The sequence below is a fragment of the Eublepharis macularius genome, chromosome 11 (assembly GCF_028583425.1).
Source record: "Eublepharis macularius isolate TG4126 chromosome 11, MPM_Emac_v1.0, whole genome shotgun sequence".
Lineage (NCBI taxonomy): Eukaryota > Metazoa > Chordata > Lepidosauria > Squamata > Eublepharidae > Eublepharis > Eublepharis macularius.
The window spans coordinates 28,670,769-28,696,050 of NC_072800.1; the positions used below are offsets into that span (position 1 = coordinate 28,670,769).

The 25,282-nt window shown below is 41.2% G+C and overlaps 1 protein-coding gene across 1 annotated transcript in view; it reads right to left on the reverse strand.

Annotated features, from left to right (window-relative positions):
- Nucleotides 1-266: 266 nt before the first annotated feature.
- Nucleotides 267-25,282, reverse strand: part of ITGA9 (integrin subunit alpha 9) — a 288,361-nt gene continuing 263,345 nt past the window's right edge. Inside the window, exons 27-28 of the mRNA XM_054992076.1 lie at nt 21,401-21,520; nt 267-769 (exon numbers count right to left, since the gene is read on the reverse strand). Of these exons, the coding sequence (XP_054848051.1) occupies nt 671-769; nt 21,401-21,520 (219 nt within the window). The 3' untranslated portion in view covers nt 267-670. The remainder of the gene's footprint in view (nt 770-21,400; nt 21,521-25,282) is intronic.

Here is a 25,282-nt window from a genome sequence, read left to right on the forward strand (position 1 = left end):
CAATACATATTGCATTTAGGATCCTTTAACGCCCAACTCAGATATTTAACTTTAGCATGTTTTTGTTTCAAACAAAATGGAAAGACTTTGACTTAGTGCCGCTGGAAGAGTTACATACTACGTCACTAAGATTTGTAGATATACTATGTGAGGTTTCTCATCTGTTTGTCTTTTCTGCATTGAAATTCAAAAGTACAGTATGACTGATATATATATATATACACACACACAGATATGTATGTCCAACGCCTCAGCTGACTCTCAGTGCTTTTGTGAACTATATATAGCTATTCAATAGAAAACATAAAAACATTGATACAAATATATAAAAAGACAATCAGTATAAAAAGTTTATATTTATAAAAAGTACTTTTTTTAGGCAACAGTTTTCCCCTGAGGGTACACCACATATGTTGGATTCATAAATATTGCTCTGCACTGCAGCTTAGTTATCAAAGTTCATCTCTTCCAGGAAGTATAAATCACTCCAGTCACCTGATGTATCTGCAGTGGTTGCCTCAGGAAACGTTCCCTAGCTTAAGATGACGAACAACGGGGCCTCCGAAAAATCTGGAGAAGATTTCTTCTTCCACATATGGAAGATACAAGAGCAGGACCAATAGGGTAGTAATTGTTTGTCACGTGACCGGACTTTCCCCCCTTTAGCAGTTTACTGGCTTTTTTGCACCCAGTCCCAGCTGTCTTCATTCTCTTTCCTGTTCTTCTCAGCTTCAATGATTTCTTTGTACTTCCTGCGAAAGAAGCCCATCTGCAAATGAAAAATAAGCTTTATGAATAGCTGTATCTATCAACTGAAAATCATACAGTTAGCTAAGATCACAAATGTTAATCTGACTACATGGGTTACAGTCCAAGTAACTAATTAGGGGAACAAAATCTATTACAGTTTTAATCCCATCCATCCCCCAAGCAGCTCGGAGGCATATAAGTTTTTCTTTCCGCCTTCATCTTATTGAAGTACAAAAATCTTAGGTTGGATCCTGTTGAAAACTTCTGTGCACAGAATTCCTTCTTCTCCACCTGCTTCCTTCCACTGGAGACTGAAATGACCCCAGAAAAACTACTTCTAGGGGATTGAGGATCCCCAGGAAAAGCATGAAGGGGAATTGGTGAAAATCACCCCCTCCCAAAGGAGCCTGGTTTTTGACAGGATCCAACCCTCTAAGAGGTTATGCTGAGAGATTATGATTGGCTTAAAGTCACCAACTGAACATCAGAAAAGAAAGGAGAAGATTTGAACCTTTATGAATAGCTGTATTCTAGTGGTTCCGGAACCGCTAGAAAATGGTCACATGGCTGGTGGCCCCGCCCCCTGATCTCCAGACAGAGGGAAGTTTAGATTGCCCTCCGTGCCACTTGGCGCAGAGGGCAATCTAAACTCCCCTCTGTCTGGAGATCAGGGGGCGGGGCCAACAGCCATGTGACCATTTTCTCCAAGGGCAACCCACTGAGTTCCACCACTTTTCCCAGAAAAAAGCCCTGAGTAGGATTGAGTATTAAGGTCTGAAAGCTTAATCAACTAGACTTAAGGTGCTGTTTCAAGTTCCTCCTGATCCCACACAAGCTACTGGGCCAGCCTGTGAATGATTAGTGTGAGGCTTTCCTTACAAATTTGTCATCACAATGTAAAAATTCACTGTAGTTGTTGGTCAGCACAATGACTATGATACAATTGGGAATTTGTTTATATCAGAGTTCTACAAATGTGTTATACTGTAGATCAAAACGTGTGGAATTCAAATTCTGATCTTATGCAGACACAGGCGAACCTCTGAAATAAACACACGTACAGCCAACTTTATCAGATGCATGTAGAAAGACATTTATATGTGAGGTTATGAAGTCATAGGGCCATGAAATACAAAAATATGAGGTGTGATATAACTAGGTAAAATGCAAATATAATGAAGGAAGTACAGAGACAATTATAATACAACATCCCTTGTTTTGCTAAGCTAGTTGACACCTGGAATGGCTGTGGTGTTGCTCAGCTAGCTAACACATTGATAGAAGCAAACTGTCAAAACACGTAATTGATAGGGGGAAAAATCCTTCCATTAACAAAAAAAAAGTGTTGCCAGCTTAGTTGAAAGATCTATGTGAGCTGAAAACTGAAAGACTTTGTTCTATACCTCAGTTATCATAGCAGCTTCAACTGTCAGACGTTCAAACTCAATGTTTCATGACTAGACATGGGCACGAACCAAAAATTTTTAATGAATCAGCAGTTCGTGGTTCGGTGCCGACGACAATCCCAAAGTCGTGAACCGCAACAAACATTTTCCATTGCCGAACCGGTTCATGGTTCACGGTTCGTGGGCGCTCTTGCACTGAGAGAGCCCATATTCACAGGAAGTGTGTAGCAGACTCTCCTCCAGCCGGCACCCAAGTTTGGTCAAGATCGCAATAGTGATCTTACCAGAGGAGATAGATCCCTATCCCAAAAATCCAAGCTCAATTAAACTCTCTCTGCCTCTCTCCCGAAAGGCTAGCAAGTAGTAAGCAACAGCTCTGTCACACTCTACTGCTCGCTGAAAGTGAAACCCAGCTTGGGAGCCCAGTGCTTTTTATAAGCTGACGTCCCATTGAGCAACACAGGAGGTCTGTGGTTGGCCGTCAGAGCTGCCTATCAGGCTTTGCAGGGATGAGATTGGAGTGCCCATGGCTACAGAACACCCCCCTCCCCCAGGTGTCTTCTCCCAACTTGTAACTGCTTTGCAGTTCCATGGTTGGAAGGAAGACTTGCCAATCAAGGTAAGATGGGCTTCCATTTGGGTTTCCAGGGTGACAGAAGGAGCGCAGACAGAGTTCAGGCATTCCCCCGGCTCCGTTTCCAGGGGAGTTGATTGATGGCGCCTGACTGTCTGGCTTCCCAAACCGTGGCCGAATGCACTGAACCAGGCTTCTTCCAAACACCAGTTCGTTTGCCATGGACAATCATGAACTGCCGGATCACGATCACGCGATCGCCAATTTCGTGGGTTTTTGAAGTTCGTAATGCGATTCGTGCCCATCTCTACTCATGACCAAGATTTGGATCCAGTAGCACCTTACAGATCAACTAGATTTCCAGGGTATGAGCTGTCAAGACTCAACTGCTCATGCCCTGGAAATCTAGTTGGTCTTTAAGGTGCTACGGGACCCAAATCTGCTCTTCCACTACAGACCAACATCTGAAACTAATTTCTCATGAAGATGTCTTGACAAAAGGTCAAGAAGCCCTCCTGAAATGTTACTAATTACATTAGAATTATTTTTAATACACTGACATTTTTACCGACATTTAACTGAACAGGATTACCTTTAGGCTAAATTTGGCGGCTATACATAGAGATTAAAGAGAAAAAAATAATAACCTTGGGAAATTCTGCTAATCTCTTTAGGATTGTTTTAACTTTTTTTTTAAAAAAGCTTGTCAATTTTTCACCTTAATAGGTCTTTCCAAATGACCTAAACTTTCAATTTAGGAGAAATTCAAGAGCAACTCTCTTGAATTTCAGAAGCATTATACTGGAATGAGTTTGTTTTATGATCCCTTACAGAAAATGAGGTATTTACTTCACAGTGACAACGCTGGAATGTATTGCCAGGCAGGGAGCATGGCTGCACGATAACAGGCTTGTTACCCAATCTACTGGGAGTTTCTCCTGCCAGAGTCCCATGGTAAGGAATGAGCACAACCATTCATGAAAGACTGTGCCCTCCGTTTCTAATGGAAAATAATGGTTAGCCTCCTTAAACATTTAAACCTTCTGTACATTTAAAGGCAGGGCCATTGCCATTTCTGCTGTCTGTTTAATATTCATCAGCCGTTTTATAAGTCTTCGTACCTGTCTAAAATAATCTGGCTCTGTTAACATTGGGAGGTCTCAGTTCCTTACTGGGCTTTTTATGCCCCTCCCAGAAACAAAAATAATTGTAATAAAGAGGTTTGGATAACCATTCAAGAGTAATTGCTCAAACGAAACAGCATGCCATTCAGATCATTAAGTCAATATTTTGTTCATTGTAATTAAACATTTATGTAACTCCTACTGTTTTAAACCTGTTTTCACCCTCCTGCAGAGTGTGATGCTTTCGTCTACCTCCATCCATCAGATGTTATTACCCTCTTTCCCAATATGGAGCATATTTAAGGCGGCTTTGTACATTAGCTCCGATGTTGCTATGTTTCTATTAAACATGACTTTTTAATTGAAAATCTTTTACCACACAGTACAATTCTAAGAAGGGTTACTCCAGTCTGGAGTAACTTTCCTGCAAAAGTCCAGAAGTCTTCAATTCTAAGCAGACTAAGTTCCGTTAAGCATAATACCAGGCACGGAAGAAAACATTATCACAGCAGCATACCCCATGCCAGGCTCAATTCCAAGTGCTGGTGTTAACTTATAAAAGCATGCAATGGTCAGGGCCTTACATATATCCTTGTGTTTCATCAAGTAGACCAAGAATTCTCTATCTATGTGCCAAATCTGTAGAGGCAAACAGACAAGCATTCATGGTGGCTGCACCAGTGACTAGCCACAGTGACTACAGGGAACTTCAGTGATCAGAAGCAGTAAGCCTCTGAATACCAGTGCTAGGAAGCAACACTGGGGGACGGCCTTGGCCTCTGTGCTTGATGGATAGCCAGAATAACTGGCTGACCGCTGTGTAAGATTGACAGCTGGACTAGATGCTTTCTACTGGTCTCATCCTATAAAGCTCTTCCTATATTATTATGTTCTGAACTTTAGAAGTCCTTTCCGCAGGAGATTCATTAAAGTTTGATCTTTAATGAACAGTATGACATATTTATTCAAGCTACTTTTCTGTTGGATAAGTGTAAGAAGTGATCGATTAGAACATTTGTTCCCAAGCTTTTGGATACGGTTACCGGCAAGTCTAAACTCTGAGCCAAGCTACAAGTGATGCCTGACACAGGTTGGACACTTGTCAGCTTCCCTCAAGTTTTTATGGGAAATGTAGCATCCTGGTCTTGCAGCTTGGCTCTCCGACTGCTGTCCAATGGACTTTTCAACTGTCACTTGTCCAACATTATGCCAAGCTGCCTACATTTCCCATCAAAACTTGAGGGAATCTGACAAGTGTCCAACCTGTGTCAGGCGTCACTTGTAGTTCGGTACGGTGACCTGTCCAGGGTTAGGCCAAGGTTTTCTGGTGCCCTAGGCAAAGTATAATCTTGGTGTCCTTCTAGTCCATCATTCAATTTTCTACAATGTCCAACCATGTTTTTGAGAAACTAACAAGTATCACATCACGATGAACCCCAAGCAAGTGGCATTCTGAACTACACAACCTTTGTATATGAGGGCTATACTGCAGCCTTTGACTACCTTGTTCTTCATTACTCTCTTTAACCTCCTTTAAGATTCTAAGACAATCACTCTCATAACCATCAGGTCATATTTTACTTGATTCTTTATCAATCCACATGTATATGCAATGAAGGAAAAATACCAACTAATGTATGACATGGAAAATACTGTTTCTAGGGGTCAAGTCTTAGTTTCCAAAATACAGATCAAAACCTTGCCTCAAATTAAGCACTGAAATTGGTTCTTATAGGAGCCACTTCACACATCATGATTTTCCTACAGAAATATTCTACATATGCATGTATATACTAGTTTCTGGATGGTTCCCCCTGCCATTACTGTTGCAAAGGGTGGGGGAAGCGAGAATGTGAGAAGCTGGCATGGAGGAAGAGGGGAGAAAGAGATCAATGCAAAGGGCAGGGGTGGCCATTAGAGAGGGCTGGCCTGCAACCCACTTTCAGAGCCTTTGTGACCCAATTCTGGGTCCCTCCCAACCCATAGATTGGGAAACGCTGGATTAGAATAATTATAGCATTATTCCGTGTCCCAAGACTGTTGGGTAGGCTTTAAGTCTGGATGCATGAAATCATATATTCAGTCCACCATGAAAAGATCTGTAGTTGTATGGCTATCAAAGATCCTAAAGAATCCTGGCATACTAGAAGAGAACTGCCAGACAGGGTACTGGACTCGGTGGAACACTGATCTGATGAAATATAAATGAGGCCTCTTACAGCATCAACTTTTCTTAAGAGTCTTTCCAACAATAAGGCAACATCCACTGAACTGATCACATGAGAAAGACTCACTGGTTCTTCAAAATCCTAATAAATATTTCAGGGTCCTGAATGAGAAACGGAATACAGCCCGGCCACAAGTGCTGATTTTGTTCCATTATCTCCTGCAAAGCCTCTTTTGCTTCATTTTGTTCTGATCTTCGCCACCAGCAAAGCACCAAATACTGTGGCAGATACTCCAGATTTGTGTGCTTGTGAGGTTTAAATAAGAGTGAGCACTAAACTTAAGCACTGGCCGAATCCACACTACCTATTTGTTTCTGTGGCTTTTTCGCAATTGGCGCGCTATTCATGCAGATACTCACACGCTTTCCCATTCCGCATGTTCCGCACCATCACCGCGCCACTATTGCGCCTTCCCTCCAAACCACGTGATATTCGCGGAAATCCGTTTTCTCCCCTTTTTTTCCACAGTGCATAAAGGTCGGTATACTGGTAAACCAACCGTAGTGAGCAGTGGTTTGCGTGGGAAGAAATGGTCACCGGAGTCAAGATATCGGTATACCGGATAATTGACCTTTTTTTTTTAAAAAAAAAAGGGAAGTGACGAGCACCGTCAATTCTGACGGCAGAGGATGGAACCGCCCACTGTGACACATTACTCAGTGGCATGTGGAGAACTGATTGTGCCATGAAGACACACCGCAAGGGTGGATGTGAGGATGCACAGCCTGGTAGCGGAATGAAGGCGATTGCCACAACAGCGCAAGATAAGCGGAAGATGAGTGTGGATTTGCCCACTTTTAAGACAGACTTAAGCACTTTTCAATCTCCATCTGTAATCAATGAAATTTTAACACACACTCAAACTACTTAAAGTGCATAATTTTAGCTGTATCTGATCTAGTGGATGCATTTTTACATCCACAGAATAATTACTCCATAGAAGCTCTAAAATACAAAACTAAAGGTTTGGAGTTCAATGAAATCTCTAAGGCATCTGAGAATCTACGTGAGCAAATAAAACAGGGGCTGTATCATCTTTACATGCCCCTTCCAGTCAGCCTATACAGACTGATGTTTGATTCTGGCAGTCTCCATTTCATAACTTCTCCCCCCTCCTCTACCACCTCCCTCTGGCAAACCCCTTCACATGCGACTTCTCATGAATGCTGATCTCATTAATACAATAAGCTGTTATCAAAAGTCAGAATATGCAAACCATCAATATTCCAATATGTCACACTCACCACCGGCGCTAGGGTTTCTGGTGCCTGTGGCCACCTTCCCTAGACTGTGCGTGCATGCAGCAAAGCTGGGCCCATTGGCTGGCGGGTGGCTGGGGCGGCGCAAGGAGGCTGCCTGCACTCCGCACGCCGCCCCGGCCGCCTGCTGTGCCTGGCCCGTGGCTGCTGTGCCTAGCCGGGAGCGTGTGGTGGTAGCAGCGGCAGCGGCGCAGGGTTGGCTGGCTGCAGCAGCAGCTGCGGCCCAGGCACGCCTGCTCCATGGCTCACGCCTCCACCCCGGCACCCCCTCCAGCACCCCCTCTGGCCCCACAGCGCCCGCCTCACCGCCTCAATAGTGGCACCGGACCTGGTTACACTTGTACCAGACACAGTTAGGGATCAACTCTGTCATATAACTTCCAGATCAATGAGCTAATCGTTCAAGTAAAATGATTCTGTTTCTCTATAAAAAAAAACCTCAAACAACCAGGATGAATCGGGTGTTAAGGGGCATGCAATTAATTTCCCATCATGCCCATCATAGTAAAGGAAAGATTTTCAGACCAAAAACTAGTTGTAACTTAAAAATCACACCACTTGTGGGGAGCTGGAGGAAAAGAGAAAAACTGAGCTCATAAGAATGAAAAGAGTAAAATAAAACAGCCCAGATCCCGAACAAGAAATATGAAAAACTTAGAACTACTTCACACAAACAGGAGGTAAAATAAAAGAATTCCAGGTCTGTACCACTTTTGAGTGAAGGTGGGGAAAGGTAATGAATGAATCCATACCACAAACTCTCTTTGCATAGAAAGACAAGGTGAACGGCTCTAGCCTAGCATCTTGCTTATATTAGCTGCTCATTATTTTTTTTCTCTGTGGGGGAGCATGTACCCCTTTCCCTTCAACATGAAGTGATATGTCCAGGAATAATCTTATTAGCTTATTGTCATTCCTCATCTTTAACTGACACCATTTACCTAGCCACTTTTCAAAGTAATCCAGCAGTTCGAGTGCAAGATCACAGAAGTACTTGCATTCCTAAAATTAAACAAAGACGTTTTAGTTATAATAATGCTGCTTGCTGAGCCCTAAAGGTGTCTATTCTTCATACAAACTACAGACTTTGAACATTAAAACCTACACTTGAAGTTATGATCAAAATATTCCTTTTTAATTTCCTCCAGGGCCAAACAAGCAAGTGAAAAACTATTTCCTACTGTTCTTTTAATAAAAATTGTCTGCTTGCAAAACATCTGCTACAGGAATTATCTTTAAAAGTTTGTTGTTAACAGTTTCTGGCATTTGATGTTATTTCACAACTGCATAAAGACTATCTTCATAGGGCCTCCCACAAGCAATAAAAAGGAGTTGGAAAAGTTAATGCATATTAATGAGGCATGAAATGCAGAATCTACAGGTGATCTCACCATGAAACTGGAGATAGAATTTTCTGTAATCATTCTTAAGCATGAAAGGGAGGAGGAGGAGAACAAAGTATACAGCCCTGAACTCCTTGGAAGAAAGATGCATGAAAGACGTACCAAATAAAAAAGGTTATTTATTTACTTCAGTTATACCCTGCCTTTCTCTCCAATGTGGATCCAAATTGATTTATACTGTTCTCCTCTACTCCGTTGATCCTTACATCAACCCTGTGAGGTAGGCTAAGAGTATGTTACTGGCCCAAGATCACCTAACAAGCTGCACCACGGTGGTTAAGTGGTTCGGCTGAAAAATCAGTACTCTACTGGTTCAAATCCCACTACTACCATGAGCTCAATAGGTGGCCTTGGATAAGCCACTCCCCTCAGCCCCAGCTGTATTGTGGGGATAATAATAACACTAACTTGTTCATCACTCTGGGTGAGGCACTAATCTGTCTAGAAGAGCAGTATATAAGCTCAGTTGTTTATTGTTGTTGTTGTTGTTGCAGAGTAATAATAATAAATAGGTTTAAAACAGACACACAGGAAATCTTGATCATGGATTTCCCACATCACATCTAATTGGACCTTCGGAATAACAGTTTTCTGTCCAAAGCATTCAGCCTTCCACAGATAATGGAGACTTGCACATACACAAACATATGCTGACACATGGCAGTTACTCCTAGGAAAGTGTCCCTGGGATTACAGTCTTTGATATGTTATGTAATTTGCCGGGAAATAATCAGTGATAAAGGGGGTGAAGGTCGGTCACAAATGCAACCGAGGTGACTTTCCAAATTAGATTATGCAGAACACCACTGCAAGAATAATTTACAATTTCATAGTGAGTAGAAAACTGAGAGTGGGTTTTATAATATGAAGAGGCTAATTCATAGGACTAGTATACAGCAGTGTGGCTGACTAAAGTCAAAGGAATCAGTTGTGATCAATTCTAGTCAGCGGAGACACAGGATCATCTCGGACTTTCTTCATGTTCTCCAGCCTTCTGTGCCCAGGAGGCAGAGCAAACTGCAGTTCTTCGTCTCTGCTGACAGAAAAGTGTTCATTCTGGTTCAGTCACACAAGCTGTGTGGAGCCTAAACTGCCTGTGTGAAGTTGTGAGAGATTCTAGTTGAGTCAGGCAAATTGTGTGGAAGCCTGAGAACTTATTCTGTCTAAGTCAGGCAAACTGTGTGTACCTGGGTCAGCTTGTGTATATCTGAAAGAAAGATTAATCTATTTAGGTCAGGCAAACTGTGTGGAAAGGCCTGAGTGAATCTATGTCTGTGTGCATGTGAAGAGAGTTTAGTGTGCGAGTGAAGACCTGTTTGGAATATAAATCTTTATTACTGGGTCTACAGAGATATCACTATTTTTGAAACCTTAAAAGCTTAAGGACTATTTTGAAACCAATACGCTTATCAAAACTCTACAATCATCAAGTTTACGTACCTATAAATAAATTCTACTTTTGTTTAGGGGGAAAAAATCCCTTTTTACCTCACAATCACCCTCACACACTGACCGTTCTGTCACACTGCCATCTATAACAAAACCTTTGTGTAGTATCAGTTAAGCAGAAGAGAAGGCAAAAGCCTTTGGTGGCAGCTAAAACCTTTGGAGAAGGCAGTAATATATAGGTCACACAAACAAAAAAAGTATAAGCCTGGAGAAAGTAGAGAACACCTGAAGCTCTGCATGAGTGGAAATAACAAGAGTGTTAGTTGTGACCAGAGCCCTCCTGAGGTATAACTTTAAGATAAAGTAAGGAGGAGCTGGATTAAAGGTCCAAAGAATTAAAGGTTTGGAAAACAAATGGGGCAAATCATTACAGGGTGGTTCAAAACTAACAAATCATTAGATGCACTACAATTCACATGCTGTTGTTGAGGATTCCTTGACCACCTTGAGGTGTGTGTGTTGAGGGTGAGTGGGCTCAGTGGACTGCAGCAGAAGGGAGAGGCTGAGAGAACCTGCACCACTAGCTTCACTCCCTGGCAGTGCTATGGATCCACCTCCAAATCACTAGTTTGTTTTTTTCTGGTGTTAACTGGAAGCCTATGGCTTTATTCAGGAACATTTATTCACCTGTTTTGATATGCACCTTTTGGTCCTGATTACATGAGAATCACGATGAATAGCTGTCACATCCCGAACTATCAGTCAGACTGATGACTGATGCAAAGCCAAAATCAATGCAGTACATGACTTATCTTCCAATAGAACTACACTGCCATCTACTGCATTTTCTGAACAGACGTTTTAGAGGCGGACATTTTTATAATTATATTTGAAGCACTGCAAATCAGGAGGAAAGGCGGGGGCGGGGGGACAGCCCCAAACAAAAAGCCAACAGCCCTAAATGTGGTGTCTGTTTTTAAGCTATCCTTCCATATATGTGTCTTACAAAAATACCAAAAATAGACTGCTGTGACAAAACAGTAATTAATCACCCCAACAAGAAGAGACAACCAAAGCTTAAATATCCACTGAACTGCCAACAGAAACAACTAAGGAAAGGTTAGGGGGGAGGCACTGCATGGGGAAAAAATCCCTTTCATTTTCAGAGCTGTGATAAGCCCATGGCTCGGGTCCAAAGGTGATTTTCCATTCATACTAGAAGGTTCTTCCACAGGCAGAAGGATATCTGTTTGCAGTTGCTCCAATGTACAATCTGATTCGCCAGCCAGGAACAAAAAAGCAGTGTACTGTAGTGGTTATTGTGTTGGACTAGGAGACCCGAGTTCAAATTTCCACACTGCCATGAAGCTCCCCAGGTGACCATGGGCCATTCAGCCCAACCTACTTCACAAGACTGGTAAGAGGATAAAATGGGAGAAGGGAAAACTATGTATGCTGCTCTGAACTCCTTGGAGGAAGTCATTAGATATATGCAAATGGAAAATATTGCACTGTGGAAATAGTTGTCTACCAGTGATATGAACCTATTATTTGCAGAGTATGCATTGGGTAGAAATATATGCCTATGCAATGAAGTGTTCATCTCTGCAGTATTTGTAATGTATATTTTTGTCCTGACCTGGATAGCCTAGGCTAACCCAATCTCATCATATCTAAGAATATAGTTAAGCAGAGTTAGCCCTGATTAGTGCAAATCACTTCTGAATATTTCTTGCCTTGAAAACCCTATGGGACCACCACAAGTCACCTATGACTAGACAGCAATTTTAAAAAACCCTTATAGCCTTCTTCTCTTCCATTCAAAGTCACTTACAATCATAAAAAGCTTACTGTGATGACCTTAACTCCATCCATTTCCCTAAGAAGTGATCGGTTGAGATGACAAAAAAGATCAGCCCCACAAAATACAGAACTCTTTGCCACAGAGCAAAGCCACAAATCTCAGCCAAATGCTCGCTGAAAGTTGACACAGCTTACAGCATCTGATCAATGAAGATCTTCACCTCAGTGCTTCTGGGAAGTGATTCCAACGAGCAAGTTCCACTACTGTCCATTACTGTCCATTTCATAAAAGACAACTTTACCACCTCTCACTGAGAAGGCACTTTAAGAGAAAGTGCCCAGGGCTGACATGAGATGACCAGCAAGCCTCTATAAGGAGAGGCAGTCCTTCAGATATGTGGGTCCCAGGTTGTGAAGGGTTTCAAATCAGCATCTTAAATTGTGTCTGAAACCATACAGCCAGTGCAACCGTTGCGGGATCACTATTAAGGCAATGCCACACAATGCAAGACGAAGGTTGGCTGCTGCGTTCCACACAAGCTGAAGTTTCCAGGATACCTTTCTGAGTATGATCTAAAGTTAAGCACTTTGAAAATCCCACTCAGAGGGAAAATGCTAAGCACGTGCTTAATGCTACCACTGAAACCAATGAGGCTTACATATACTTTACTCAGAATTGATTACTCCTTTTCAATTGCAAATTTGTATTTCAATTAGCCTATGAAACTCTGTATCCTTGCAAAAGAGTAAGCCACATGAAGTGCTCTGCTCCATTTTTTCTTTTGCAGAAAGATAGAGCAGAACATTGATTTCAAAATGTTTATAAAACTATACAAGTGCATTCACATTTCACAAGTTCCAGCTGGAACACAGTAGTAGCTAAATCATTGTTAGAAGTGATTTATCGACTATGCTGCTCCTTCCTTCCTTTCCATCCAAAAGGATGTACAAAAAATTTAAAGGTTGCTGGCACTGAATTAAAAACTCTACATTCAGCCTTTAAACATTACTGCTGAAGTCCATAAAAGAGCAATGCGACTGAATTGTGGTTGATTTTGCGTGCCAAAAAAAATTTCTTTTAAAACAGAAAGCTATATCATTCTCATAATTATTAGCATAAACAGTTGCTGATTGTTTGGTTTAACCAGTTGTAAATGGAGATCAAGGAATTAATACCTCCAGATTCACAGAAATCTGGACCAATGGACCAATGGTTTATTTTAAAATTGCATCTGCTGTTTCAGTTTATAAGTCTGAGAATTTTGTAATAGTATGTACTTATTTGCAATTTTAAAGTTGACATATATAGTGTGTCTTGGCTTCGGTTCTTAAGAATAATCATTATATTTAAAGGTTTGCTGGTCCCACAAAAGGACTTTTGGCTTGCCAGTGGATTAAATATGTTTATATGGTGCCAAGATAAAAGCTAGAATGTCTAACTGGTTTCTGATGTATACAGAGTCCCCAGTGGCTAGACTTTGAATCGGATAGACTGTTTACCCACACAATTGTAGAGAATGCATTGCCTTTTTCAAGTCATATACACAGACCACCAACAAAGCCCAGTTACTTGTGAAGGACAAATGAAAATACTGTGAAGAGTGGGAAAAGTTTGACCAAGTTTCTATTTATACAAAGTGGCAATTGTGCATAATCAATCTTGATGTTTTAAAGAATGTGTCAGAATGTTGTATATACAGGAAAATCTATTGTGCTCATATTAGCTCATTTATGAGTAATATGTGTCACATACATTGCTGAAGAAACATAGGGCATTTTCCTATGTAATAGAAGAATGTGTTTTTTTTAAGTGTCATTTTACAGATGCCATTTCCACACACATTGAATAATGCACTTTCAATGCACTTTCGCAATCCTTTTGAAGTAGATATTTTGTTCCACACATGGAAAATCAGTTTCAAATGTTCACTAAAGAGTATTGAAAGTGGATTATCCAACATGTGTGGAAGCAGCCAGAGATTTTACAGAGGTTTGGGCGGAGTTGCCACCAATATGCAAATGACACTCAGATCCATCTTGCTCTACCAACAGAATCCAGGGAGGCTGTGGAAATTGTGAAAAGGTGCCTGGAGGCAGTTTTGGAGTGGATGAGGACTAATAACCTGAAATGTAATCTGGACAAAATGAGGATGCTACTGATGGGGGGAAATCTGATCCACGAAATAGGTCCTATTCTAGATGGGGCTGCATATCCCTAAAGGAGCAAGTTTGTAGCTCGGGTGTGCCCCTGGACTCCAGCTTCTTGTTGGATAAACAGGTGGCAGCAGTTGTCGGGCGGGCCTTTCACCACTTTGGGCTGGTGAACCAGCTGTTGCCCTTCCTGGGTAGGAAAGATCTTGCCAGTATAGTATATGCCCTGGTAGTACTTAGATTACTGCAATGTACTTCTCATGGGGTTGCCCTTGAAGACTGTCCAGAAGCTACAGTCGGTACAGAATGCTGTGGCCAGAATGCTGATTGGTGAGGACTATAGGGACCATTTCACTTAAGTCTTGTTCCATTTACACTGGCTCCCAATTTGCTTCTGGGCTGAATTCAACGTGCTTTACAGCCCTATACGACTTCAGGCCAAATTACCTTAAGGACAATCTTCTACCATACAATCCTAGCCATCTACTCCAGTCATCTTTGAAGACTATGCTTTGGGTGTCCCCATCATGTGAGACGAGATGGGTGGCAACCCGAGAATGGACCTTCTAATTTGTGGAGCCAAAACTTTGGAACTCCCTCCCCAGGGAAATCCATTTGTTCCCCTCTATTACTGTTCTCCACAAGCAAGTTTTTATACTATTTTAAATGTTGTTTTAAATTTAAGTTGTTGTGTTAACATTTTTAATGTTTTAATGTTCACCACCTTGGGGACTCTATTTGGGTACAAAGGTAACATACAAATGTTTTAAACAAACAATTAAATTAGTTTTTGCATTTATTTGTTTTCATTTTCCATTGGTTACACCAATTCTAGCAGTAACTTTTTTTATTCAGTTAGGCTTATACTGTGATTTTACCCCTCAACCTGGAGTTCATCTATACCAAATTTCAAAGAGGTATGAGAAAGGGTTTCAGTATGGTAAGCCATTAAGTCAAAACATATACTATACTAGAACTAAAATACACTTTGATGCTTAAGTGAACACTTCCTACACACCTTTTGATCTCTCTTTTCTTTCTCTCCCCCCACACACATCACAGGCTGCCAGATATGGAATGGAAAGCTCCCACACATCTCTCTTCCATAAAAGGTGCAATGCAGAATTATTTCAACGAGCATTTGGCAATATAACTAATGAATGTTTCTGACTGCCAGCTGTTGGTGATATATATTTTTTAAATCTATACATAAGCTTCTATAAAAGGTTTCCAAATATCAGTTGCTGTCTATATGTGACACATTCAAATGCTGATAAGTTTATAAGGTCTAATGAGTTATGGGAGGTGGGCTTTAGTCTTTGTAGTATAAATCTTTTAGCGACTGTATGGGCACAGAGAGTCTATTTCTGTTGACCATCAGTTAGGTTCCAAGAGACAGGCAAATAGTGTAGAAATATATTAACATCCTCAAAAATAAATGAGTATTCTAATACAAAATTGTTATGAGTAATGACTTCCTCCCCAAAAGACTAACTGGACATGTTCAAAGCATATGCTTAAGAGAAGCATCTTGTAAGTTATACCACCAACAACTGGACACTGTACTTAATCCTTTACTAAAAAAAAGGTGCTCTGGTGTCCAGTATACCGTTAACATAATTTTTTCCTGAAATAGGTCACAGCTTAAGATCCATAGCAGCAACAGGTATAAGGCTTAAAGCCTTACCCCATTGCTTTGGCAGAACTGGATGATCTAGCTCACTATTCCATTAATCTCTGAGACTCTGTATATCATATTTTTGACTGACATCAAATATTTATAGACAAATATTGTAGGTTTCATTTTCCAAAAGTGGGGGAAATTCTGGAACACTCAAAGCTGCTGGGCCATATTGGAACACCAACAAATGTTGCAATTGTAAATATTGCCATTCAGTAGAAATTGGCAAATCATATCTAGATCTCAGCTAAGAAAATGACAAGAATTCATCATCATAGCCTATCAATTGATCTAAAGTAAAAGCTCCCTTGTCCGTCCAAGCCTTCCATAAAAAAGTTTTCCTCTCAATCAATGTTAGTTTAGCATCTGAGAACAGGTCAAGTTGTTACTGTCATGATATTATGTGCCATACTTCTCTAAGTGCAGAAATTGCAGGAGAAACAGAATCCATTTTTAATGTAAGAAGAAATGCATTCCATTTAAAAAGTGGATCCAAACAAGATGCCTCCAAGAGAGCCCAAGATGAATACTCCAACTGAGAGGAGTGATCTCAGTAATTTGTACATATTAACAAAGAAACTTCTGGTGGCCAGCAGATACAGACATAGATGCAGCCCCAGCATTTTAAGAATTCCAAGATTTTCCTTTAATCTAAATCAGTTTGTAACTGTTTACGAGCCAGAATGTTTTTTAGTGTTTTACTTAAGTCTACAAATATGTCTGATGATAAAAACTAAGGTCCAGAATACCAAATCCTCCTTCATTAATTTCAAGTCCATCCACTTTAAAGAAATCCGAGGTGCTGATGAGCCCCACGTAAATTTCCGAAACAAAGTATTAATTTTATGAATATGGAAAGGGATTGTATGCAAAATTTAAATAATTTTTAGGTACAATACTCATTTTAAGTGTATTTACTTTACTCCATAAGAACAGATTTAGAGTTGCTCATCTGTCCAAATTCAGGGATATATCAGAAATCCACTTATTAAAGTTCAACAAAATCATGCACAATATTTCTTGGAATCAATATTCCCAGATAAGTAATGACATCTGGCTACAATCAAAAATGTCCACCAGTAATTACAATCTGTGATACATTCTCCCAGTGCGATCAATTCTGATTTTGCCCAATTAATTGAATAACCAGATAAACAAAAATTATTAATCAAGCTTATTAATATGGGAGAGGTACTGAAATAAATAATAAAAGATCATCTGTGTATAAAATAATTTTAAATTCTAAAGAATTATATAGAAAGCCATGTATATTACTAAAGATACCATTGGTCTACACTCTACACATCTCTGCAAGTAGACATAAAATTGAGAGGATAACTCAACAGGAAAGCTCATAAAAATACAACAAAAATGATCTAGTCACTCATATGTTAGATTAATTCACAGAGGCTACACATTTCATAAACCTGTTCCTGCAAAGTTGCGTATTCAAGTTCTGCATGTTGCCAAACTTAACCCCTTAAGACTTGTAGGGGTGAACCATCCATATACTGCAGTTCTGAAGCTATTTACTCTAGAAGGCTCCCTTGGCCATAGTAAATTAAAGACTGCTGCTCTGAAAACCGTGAGTAAGCCACAGCTATATAGAATAAAGCTGTAAAGTAGATTTACTCATCAGGACCAACATTTAATACTCAACTCTGAAAAGGCAGATTAAGCTCATATGTGTTGGCCTTCTAGTGAATGTTACATCAGAATCTAAGCCACTGTTCTGTAAAAGCTGTAATGCCGTCTAGGGATTTGGGAAAGCAACAGGATAGTTACTTTTGAGGCCAGTTTCCTATTTCTGAAACAGTGGCAAGATGAAGAGGGAAGAAGGTGATTTTAAGCCAATCATGTCAGGATTTGTCAAATATGGAAAATGAGATGAAAGTAGAGCTGCTTCTAAAAGTACATGCTCATTTGGCTCAAAGGATGAGCATCAAGAGCTTGGAATGCCTGCCTGCAAAGTGAAGTAAGCCTCGTCACTGCTAAACTCAGCTCCCCCAGAATTCTCTTTCTTCTCTGCTCTCCTTTTCCACTGGTGCCATGATGACCAGCTGTCCAAGTCACTGCATAGGGGAAAGCAGGGCTTTTTTTCAGCTGAAACGTGGTAGAACAGAGTTCCAGCACCTCCTGAAAATGGTCACATGGCCGGTGAACCCGCCCCCTGATCTCCAGATAGAGGGGAGTTTAGAGTGCCCTCTGTGCCCAGCTGGCCATGGCCACCGGCCATGTGACCATTTTCACCGAGGGCAATTTAAACTTTAAAGAACTCCCCCCTTGTTCCACTGACCCAAAGTGATGTCATTGTGTGGGCCTGGGAGTGTGCGTGCACTTTGCTTGCACGCATGTGGTACCAGGAGCACCACCTCCTGTCAGGAGTTGCCCCCTGAGCTGGCAACCCACTGAGTTCCACCATCTCTTTTCCCACAAAAAAGCCATGAGGGACAGGATCATGGGTGACAGGAGGGAGGGTGGCAGCAAGATCCCCCCCCTTCTCTTGGCTACCTTCACTCCTCCTCACATCACTCCTCCTCAGTTCACATATGAACATATGAACTGGAGTCAGACCATTGTTCCAACAAGGCCAGTGTTATGTCCTCTGCCTAGCAGCAGCTCTCCTGCGTCCCTTTTATATCACCTGCTCCTTTTTAATTTGAGAAGTTGGGGGTTGGATGTGGAACCTTTTGCCTGCCAAGCAGATGCTCTACCGCTGAGACATGGTCCTTCCTCAAAGTAGGGCAGATACGTTGGGGCATAGCAGAGCAATGGAGGGGAGGAAAGAAGAAATTCTGGGGAGGTGGTGCTCTGATATCATTGAGTACACCATGCAGTTTTGAGCACATCCAGCACTTGGAAGAGATGATAGTTTATTTTATTTGATGATTTATAAGCAAATAGGTTTCTTTGGGCTGGGGCACACTTGTCCAACTAAACCTCATGGAAGTTTATGAGGGAATCATAAAGCTGCCAGGAAACAATTCGTTTAAAAATACATGTGTGCCATTACAGTTTTTGTTTTTTAGTCTAGAGGTGGTGAGTTTTTACACAAAAGTCTAAACATGCTTGGGAATTCACTGAACATCATGCCCACATAATAGTGGGAGAATTACTAGTGCAATGGTGGTATCAAATTTCCTGCATTCTGTCAGGCTTGTTGAAATCTGCACTTAGAAGAATGATTCTCCTGCCATGTTAGATTTCTTTTTTTTTTCCAATTGAAGGGCTGTATATATCACTTTTGCATAACTTGGAAAAGAATAAAACCCTGGAAAAACACACAAACATTTTCTTTAAAAGGTGGTAATAATGACATCTAACTAGAAGCTATTAATATTTACTTGGATGTAAATGCTAGTTTAACAGGGCAAGTTCAATTGTAAATATTGCAGCTTAGAATGCCTTTTCCAGATTTTTTTTCTCCTAGCTTTCATTTTGCCTTTAATTCTACACGTATTAATCCTTAAACTTCACAAAATGAAACCCTCTGAAACAGCAGTCCCGTAAGGGGAAGCTGGTATATGCTAACTAAGCAGGAAATGGCATCTTGCTCCACCTGGCTGAGGTGGTGGAGTGTCGCTGCTTTGCACACAATCACCCCCCAGCATCTCCAGTTAAAGGCTCAGGAGCCAGGGGATGAGGAAGACCTCTCCCTGAGACCCGGAGAGTTGCCAGTCCAAGTATACAAGTTTCACCTTCGTAGTTCAATGGTCTGACTCAGTAAAAGGCAAGTTCAGACATTCAGGTGGTCCAGCGTAGAAGGAGGGAATGCCTTCAAAACTGAATATAGGATATACAGAACAATCACTGGAAACGGACAAAATATCTACCCCTTCCTGCTAGAAATAAAGTCAGCCATGTGTTTTAGCCAGTAGCATAAACACAAGTAATACAGTGAGGGGCCATGAAGAGGGAAAAGTGGACAAGCAATGAATCTCTACTATTGAGCTCAACTTCCAGTCAGCTTATCGTTTAATGTTTAAAGCATTTTCCAAATACACAAATAAACTGCAAGGTATTTATGGAAAGAGTGTTTTAAACATTCTCCTAAATACAGCCTGTGTATTTTGTTGCTTACGCTTCTCTAAACACCACCACAATAAATGCAATTAAGTGTACTATTTGTTTAAGTTTGTTGAGAGTTTTGTATATCACAGTTTCTCTGTTAGAAGAGGAATGGAATGCTACAGTAATCTAAAAATCTGGGCCTGCCCATGCATTTGTCTGTCTGGCCTGATACTTCACATTTTACCTTTACAGATATCTGTACAAGACACAAAAACTGTTGTTGCTTTTTAAGCTGGGTTCAAGACCCACTAAAGTTTTGATTATTTGCCTGTGTTAACTTTTTAAAGACTAATTGGCATGTTAACTTCCCTAATAAGGGAGCACAAGCATGTATGTGAGGCCCACCCCCAACATGCATCTCCCTTGGAATTTCAAACCACCAGAGGTCTCCCTTCCACCAGTGGCTGGAATAGGATGTGGCAGGAAGTGGAGCAGGAAACGATGGGGCTTATAGGGATTTAATCATTCTCCCTTCTCTTCTGTAGAACAAATGTTGGTAGTTAGTTAACAATCAATTCAGACATGCTGGAACCATCATGAACAGGAAGTAACTAATTAATGGAAGTGGCTGTAAAACAAATGAGCAACATTTAAAGGGTCAGTTGCAAGAACGTTTCTCAAAGCTGAATATTTGTTTAATGGGATTTGGAAATTTCCAAATTACCATTTAGCAGAATCTTGCCCAAAAAGAATAGGCTATGCCAGATATTTAAGAATGGAACCAATTTTTTAAAATTTTGTTTATACCTGAAAGGAGTAAGAAGTGTGTTAAGTGTCCTAGTAAGGAAGCATTCTATGTTAAATTTCATTTGCATATATTCATCTCTTAATACACTTCTTAACTCTCACTCCCCCCTCCGTTGTCTGTCACTCCCCACTTCCCAAAATCAAAACTTGGACTGTAAACTCCTCAGGTCAGGGGCGCTGATATCAATAGCACCTTTTTGCTTTTGATTTCTATTGTGGGAATTGAAAAGAGTTCCGAAAAATGTGGGGTAGGAATGAAAAATAGACTTAGGGCATCTATTGGAAACAGAGAAATAAGTACACAAATGAACAAGTATTTTTGAAAAGAATAAAGCTGAAAACACTAGAGGACGAAGGGAAGGCAACAGCCACAATAAGGGGCATTCTGAAACATCAGACCAAATAAATAATTATAATGATAAAAAGCACTGTGGCAAGGTCCATATCAGTTTATGAAGTGCAATTATTAACACTAATTATCAGAAGAAATGGAATGAGGAGCCAACCACACAAGGTAATTCTAACATATAATGCAATAAATCACAGGGACAATCAGCCTATATCCTCCATGTCAGGACCTCTGACACATCTTGTCATTTTGAACCATCTCTTTTCCCAATAAAAGAAAAGAACACAAAAACTGGGGTGGGGTGGGGGGTTTACACACATAATGGTCTCAGTGTAGAAAACTGTTCACTCATTACATTTAATGGATGCTAAATGCTTACCAAAGACTGACAGAAAGCGTGTGTGCATTTTATGTCAAGGCCATAGCTAATTCTTCTGTCTGTGTTGTGTCTGACAGACAGCTTACCTTCCATAGCAGCACAGCCAACAACAGGAAAATAAGAATTCCCACCAGCAAACTGATAGCAATGATCCATCCAACCACATAACCACGGGGCTCCAGATTATGCAAGGCCTCAAAGATCACCTACAAAGCAAATTAGGAGAGGGGGAAAAAATCATTTATCTAATTAGCCTTCTTCATCCGTCAACAGATATGTGGCAGATATGTTAGATTGTTTTGCTCTGTTCATATTTCTAAGGCAATATACAGAATAACAAACATCGACAGTTTGTAAAGATTTGCTGACAAAGCTAGTTTTCTCAAGGGGTTTATGAAAAGCCTTTTTTAAGAAAAGAGAATCTGATATCAGTACTGACAAGATGGCATGGCTCATCTTTGGAAACCCCATCCCACTACAGTTTTCTCCCAGACATATAGATTACTTCCATGCTATCAAAAAAAAGTCACAGTCACTAGCTGGGGAATACCCTACTTCAGGGCTTTTTTTCTGGGAAAAGAGGTGGTGGAACTCAGTGGTGGAACTCAAGACCGCACAATGACATCACTTTGGGTCAGCTGGAACAAGGTGTTTTTTTTTTAAGTTTAAATCACCCTTGGCGAAAAAGGTCACATGGCTGGTGGCCCCACCCCCTGATCTCCAGACAGAGGGGAGTTTAGATTGCCCTCCGCACCCAGCTGGGGGCAGGGTCACCAGCCATGTGACCATTTTCAGGAGGTGCTGGAACTCCATTCCACTGCATTTCTCAGCTGAAAAAATGGCCATGTGACCATTTTTAAGAGGTGCCGGAACTCTGTTCCACTGTGTTCCCGCTGAAAAAAAGCCCTGCCCTACTTCTATATGTCAGACTTGCAAGAAGTCATGTAGCAGGTTCTTCAAAATGGCACAATCCTCCACAGTGAAAATACTTTTAAAAATCCCATATAAACTCAGTAAAGCCAATGAAGAGCGGAGTTCAGCCATGAAACACATTGCATGTCCACAAGCAAATCTCTCCATTGATTTAGATAGGGTTTGCATCTGGACTAACTTTCCCACCTGCTGAATGGAACTTTCCTGCCAGTCCACTCCCAACACAGCTTACTGATCTCTATGAAATACTGTTCATTGGCCACCTGTGAGCTTGATGAATGGCATTAAGTGGGTCTGAAAAGAAACTTCAGTTCACGGGAAGTTTAATCTAGATCCAACCCACAGATTACTGCTGTGTGAACATAATCTGTGCTCACATGCGCCCCTGCACTCTTTAAGTCAGTAACTCAGTCTGAATATAATGCAAAACCATGGTTCATTTTTTACTGTGGTTGGTTAGATTGCAAAGTCAGGATTTGGCTCACAAATAATCACTCAGATCTTAATGTGCTTCAACAAATGTTGGTTGTGTTTGCTCATTACTATGAAGAGACTTCGCTGGTATCCTGGTCTGCAGTGAGCAAGGATGGTACCATGGACCAAGCCAAGTTATAATTAGGGTGCCCCTGTTTATACATCATGATACAGATAAGGAGGTAACCTGGAGACCGTTTGGATATAGAGGCAGTAGAAGCAGAACCAATGGATGCCAGTTTCCTTTCCATTTTTTACTGTTATGCAAATTTAAATTCAACCAAAAAGACCCTGGGAAAAGAGAGATTTTTCATTCTATTCATTATTTGCTGGACACCCCATTTGTAGTCTCTGTATGTGCACATGATGGGGGTGCAGGTTGGAGAAATCTAAACCAACGAAAAGTCACATATTTCATTCCTTCTTTTGGAATTTAAAAAGAATAGCAGTTCCCTGTTTCAATTACTGCTACTCTTGAAGGTGACCTCATGGTTCACCTCCATGAGAAAACTGTTAGGAGCAGCAGTGTTGCCAACCTCCAAGTGGGGGTCTGGAGATCTCCCAGAATTACAACTGATTTCCAGACTACAGAGATCAGTTCCCCGGGAGACCATGGCTACTCTAGGGCATAGTACCCAGCTTTCATCCCTCCCCTCTCCAAACTCTGCCTTCCACAGGCTCTATAATCAAATCTCCAGGAATTTCCCAATTTGGAGTTGGCAACCTTAAGTTAAAATGGATTACAATGGATTTCAGGTAAGAAATATCCTGTTTGGGATTATTTGAATAACCATATATAAAACAGAAGGCAGTTTTGAAGGCTGTAGAGGCCCTTCTTATGAGGTTCTAAAGGACAAGCCCTTGAATATATGAAGGAGAAGCATAATATCCTGTTAGGAGCTAATACCTTGTTTTTGTAAGAAAAAAGAAGCACTTAATAAGTCTTATGAATGGCAGATGAAAGATTTACTAGCTATTCTTTAGGAGGGCAGATCGTAAAAAAAATGGAAGAGTTCTTGGAAAATGAAAAGGTGGAAGGAAAGTACAGAATAAACTACATTGGGGGAGGAGTACAGAAGGGGTTGCTTTTGTAAATAAGGAACATATGGAGGAAGAAAGCAGGACAAAGAAAGTACATAGTGAGAGAGAGGCACTGAAAGAGCCAGGTAAAATGTTAAAGACGGCATCTCCCCCTCACCACCAGGTGCTGCTGCTCCCCCATCCATTTCATTCATCCGATCTCAGGGCAATGTGCCTTTTGCCAATCCATCCCCTCATCCTTTTCCTTGCTAAGGCATTTAGGCCTTTTGGCCTTGCTCTGCCTGCCCACTGCTGTTTCTGAGGGAGAACGGCACTCTGGGAAAGACAGGTCCTTCCACTGCTGTTTCTATGGAAGTTCAAACCTCTATAAAATTGCTACCCTAGGCAGCTGTCTTGGGTTACCTAATAACATAGCCTTTTCATTTTCTTTTGAAACTGTATATACCACAGGAAAAGACAGCCTTTTCAAGCCAAGTTGGTTCTCAGAACAATTTACTCCTTACAACTGACAAAACTAGGTAAACCTCCAGACATATAAACAAACCAGCATGTCTCACAGAAGGCTTGGCTAGTTCTCTGACATTCAAGCAAGCAAGGAGTTTTTGACATGCATTAGAATCCAACCACAGGCCTCTCTAATCTGCTTTTTGTAGCCCTGGGAGGGCTATACCACATTTTTCAGTGTTTAGTCTGGCCCTAGGATTCCAAATTCCATTTCTAAGATACTGAAGAAGCAGCAAATCAGGTTATGTATTCAACCCATGGTTGACAGCCAGTATCTGTGCTTCATAGTGGGCGTTTCCACACGGCTTACCTTATTCTGCAAAATAGCGAAATCTTACGAGAAGACGCTGTTATTGCACGAGAAGACGCGATAACAGTGTCATCTCACGAGATTTTGCGCGAGACTTCCTGTTTGGGATCCATGGAGGTCTAACGCAGCTCCACTTGCGGAGCTGACCGGACTGCCGTTTTAACCGGCCGGCGGGGTGAAAATAGCCCGCGGCCGACTGCTCTCAGGCGGGGAGCAGGCAAAGAACGCTCAAGACCCTAGGGTGAGCTAGATCTCGGACGAGGGGGGGCTCTACACAACGAGTCTCCCCCCGATCCTTGAGGTCCCACCTTGCGACGGGTCGGCTATAATCTCTGCGGCAGTTTTGGGGCCAATTCGGCTGGCATAAGACCTACATACCCAAGCATCGATTGGGGGAAGAAGCTGAGAGGAGAACTTAAAATCGAAACAGCGATTACAACCCGAGAAAAGTGAAGAGAAGGTAAAGATCATTATCTTCTGAGACGGGACAGATTGATAAAAACAGAGAGGAAAAAAAGTAGATTTTTAAACTGCAACAGACTAGTGAAAAGGAGGGGAAGACTCGGCAGGAATCGAATTTAAAAAGAGACTAAGTTTAAAGAAGTTATTAAAGAAATGGGACTATTGTTTTGAATACCTGTGGCTTTGGAGCTGTGAGAAAAAGACACCATCGCGAGATCTGCTGTGGGAAGACGGGAGACAGGAA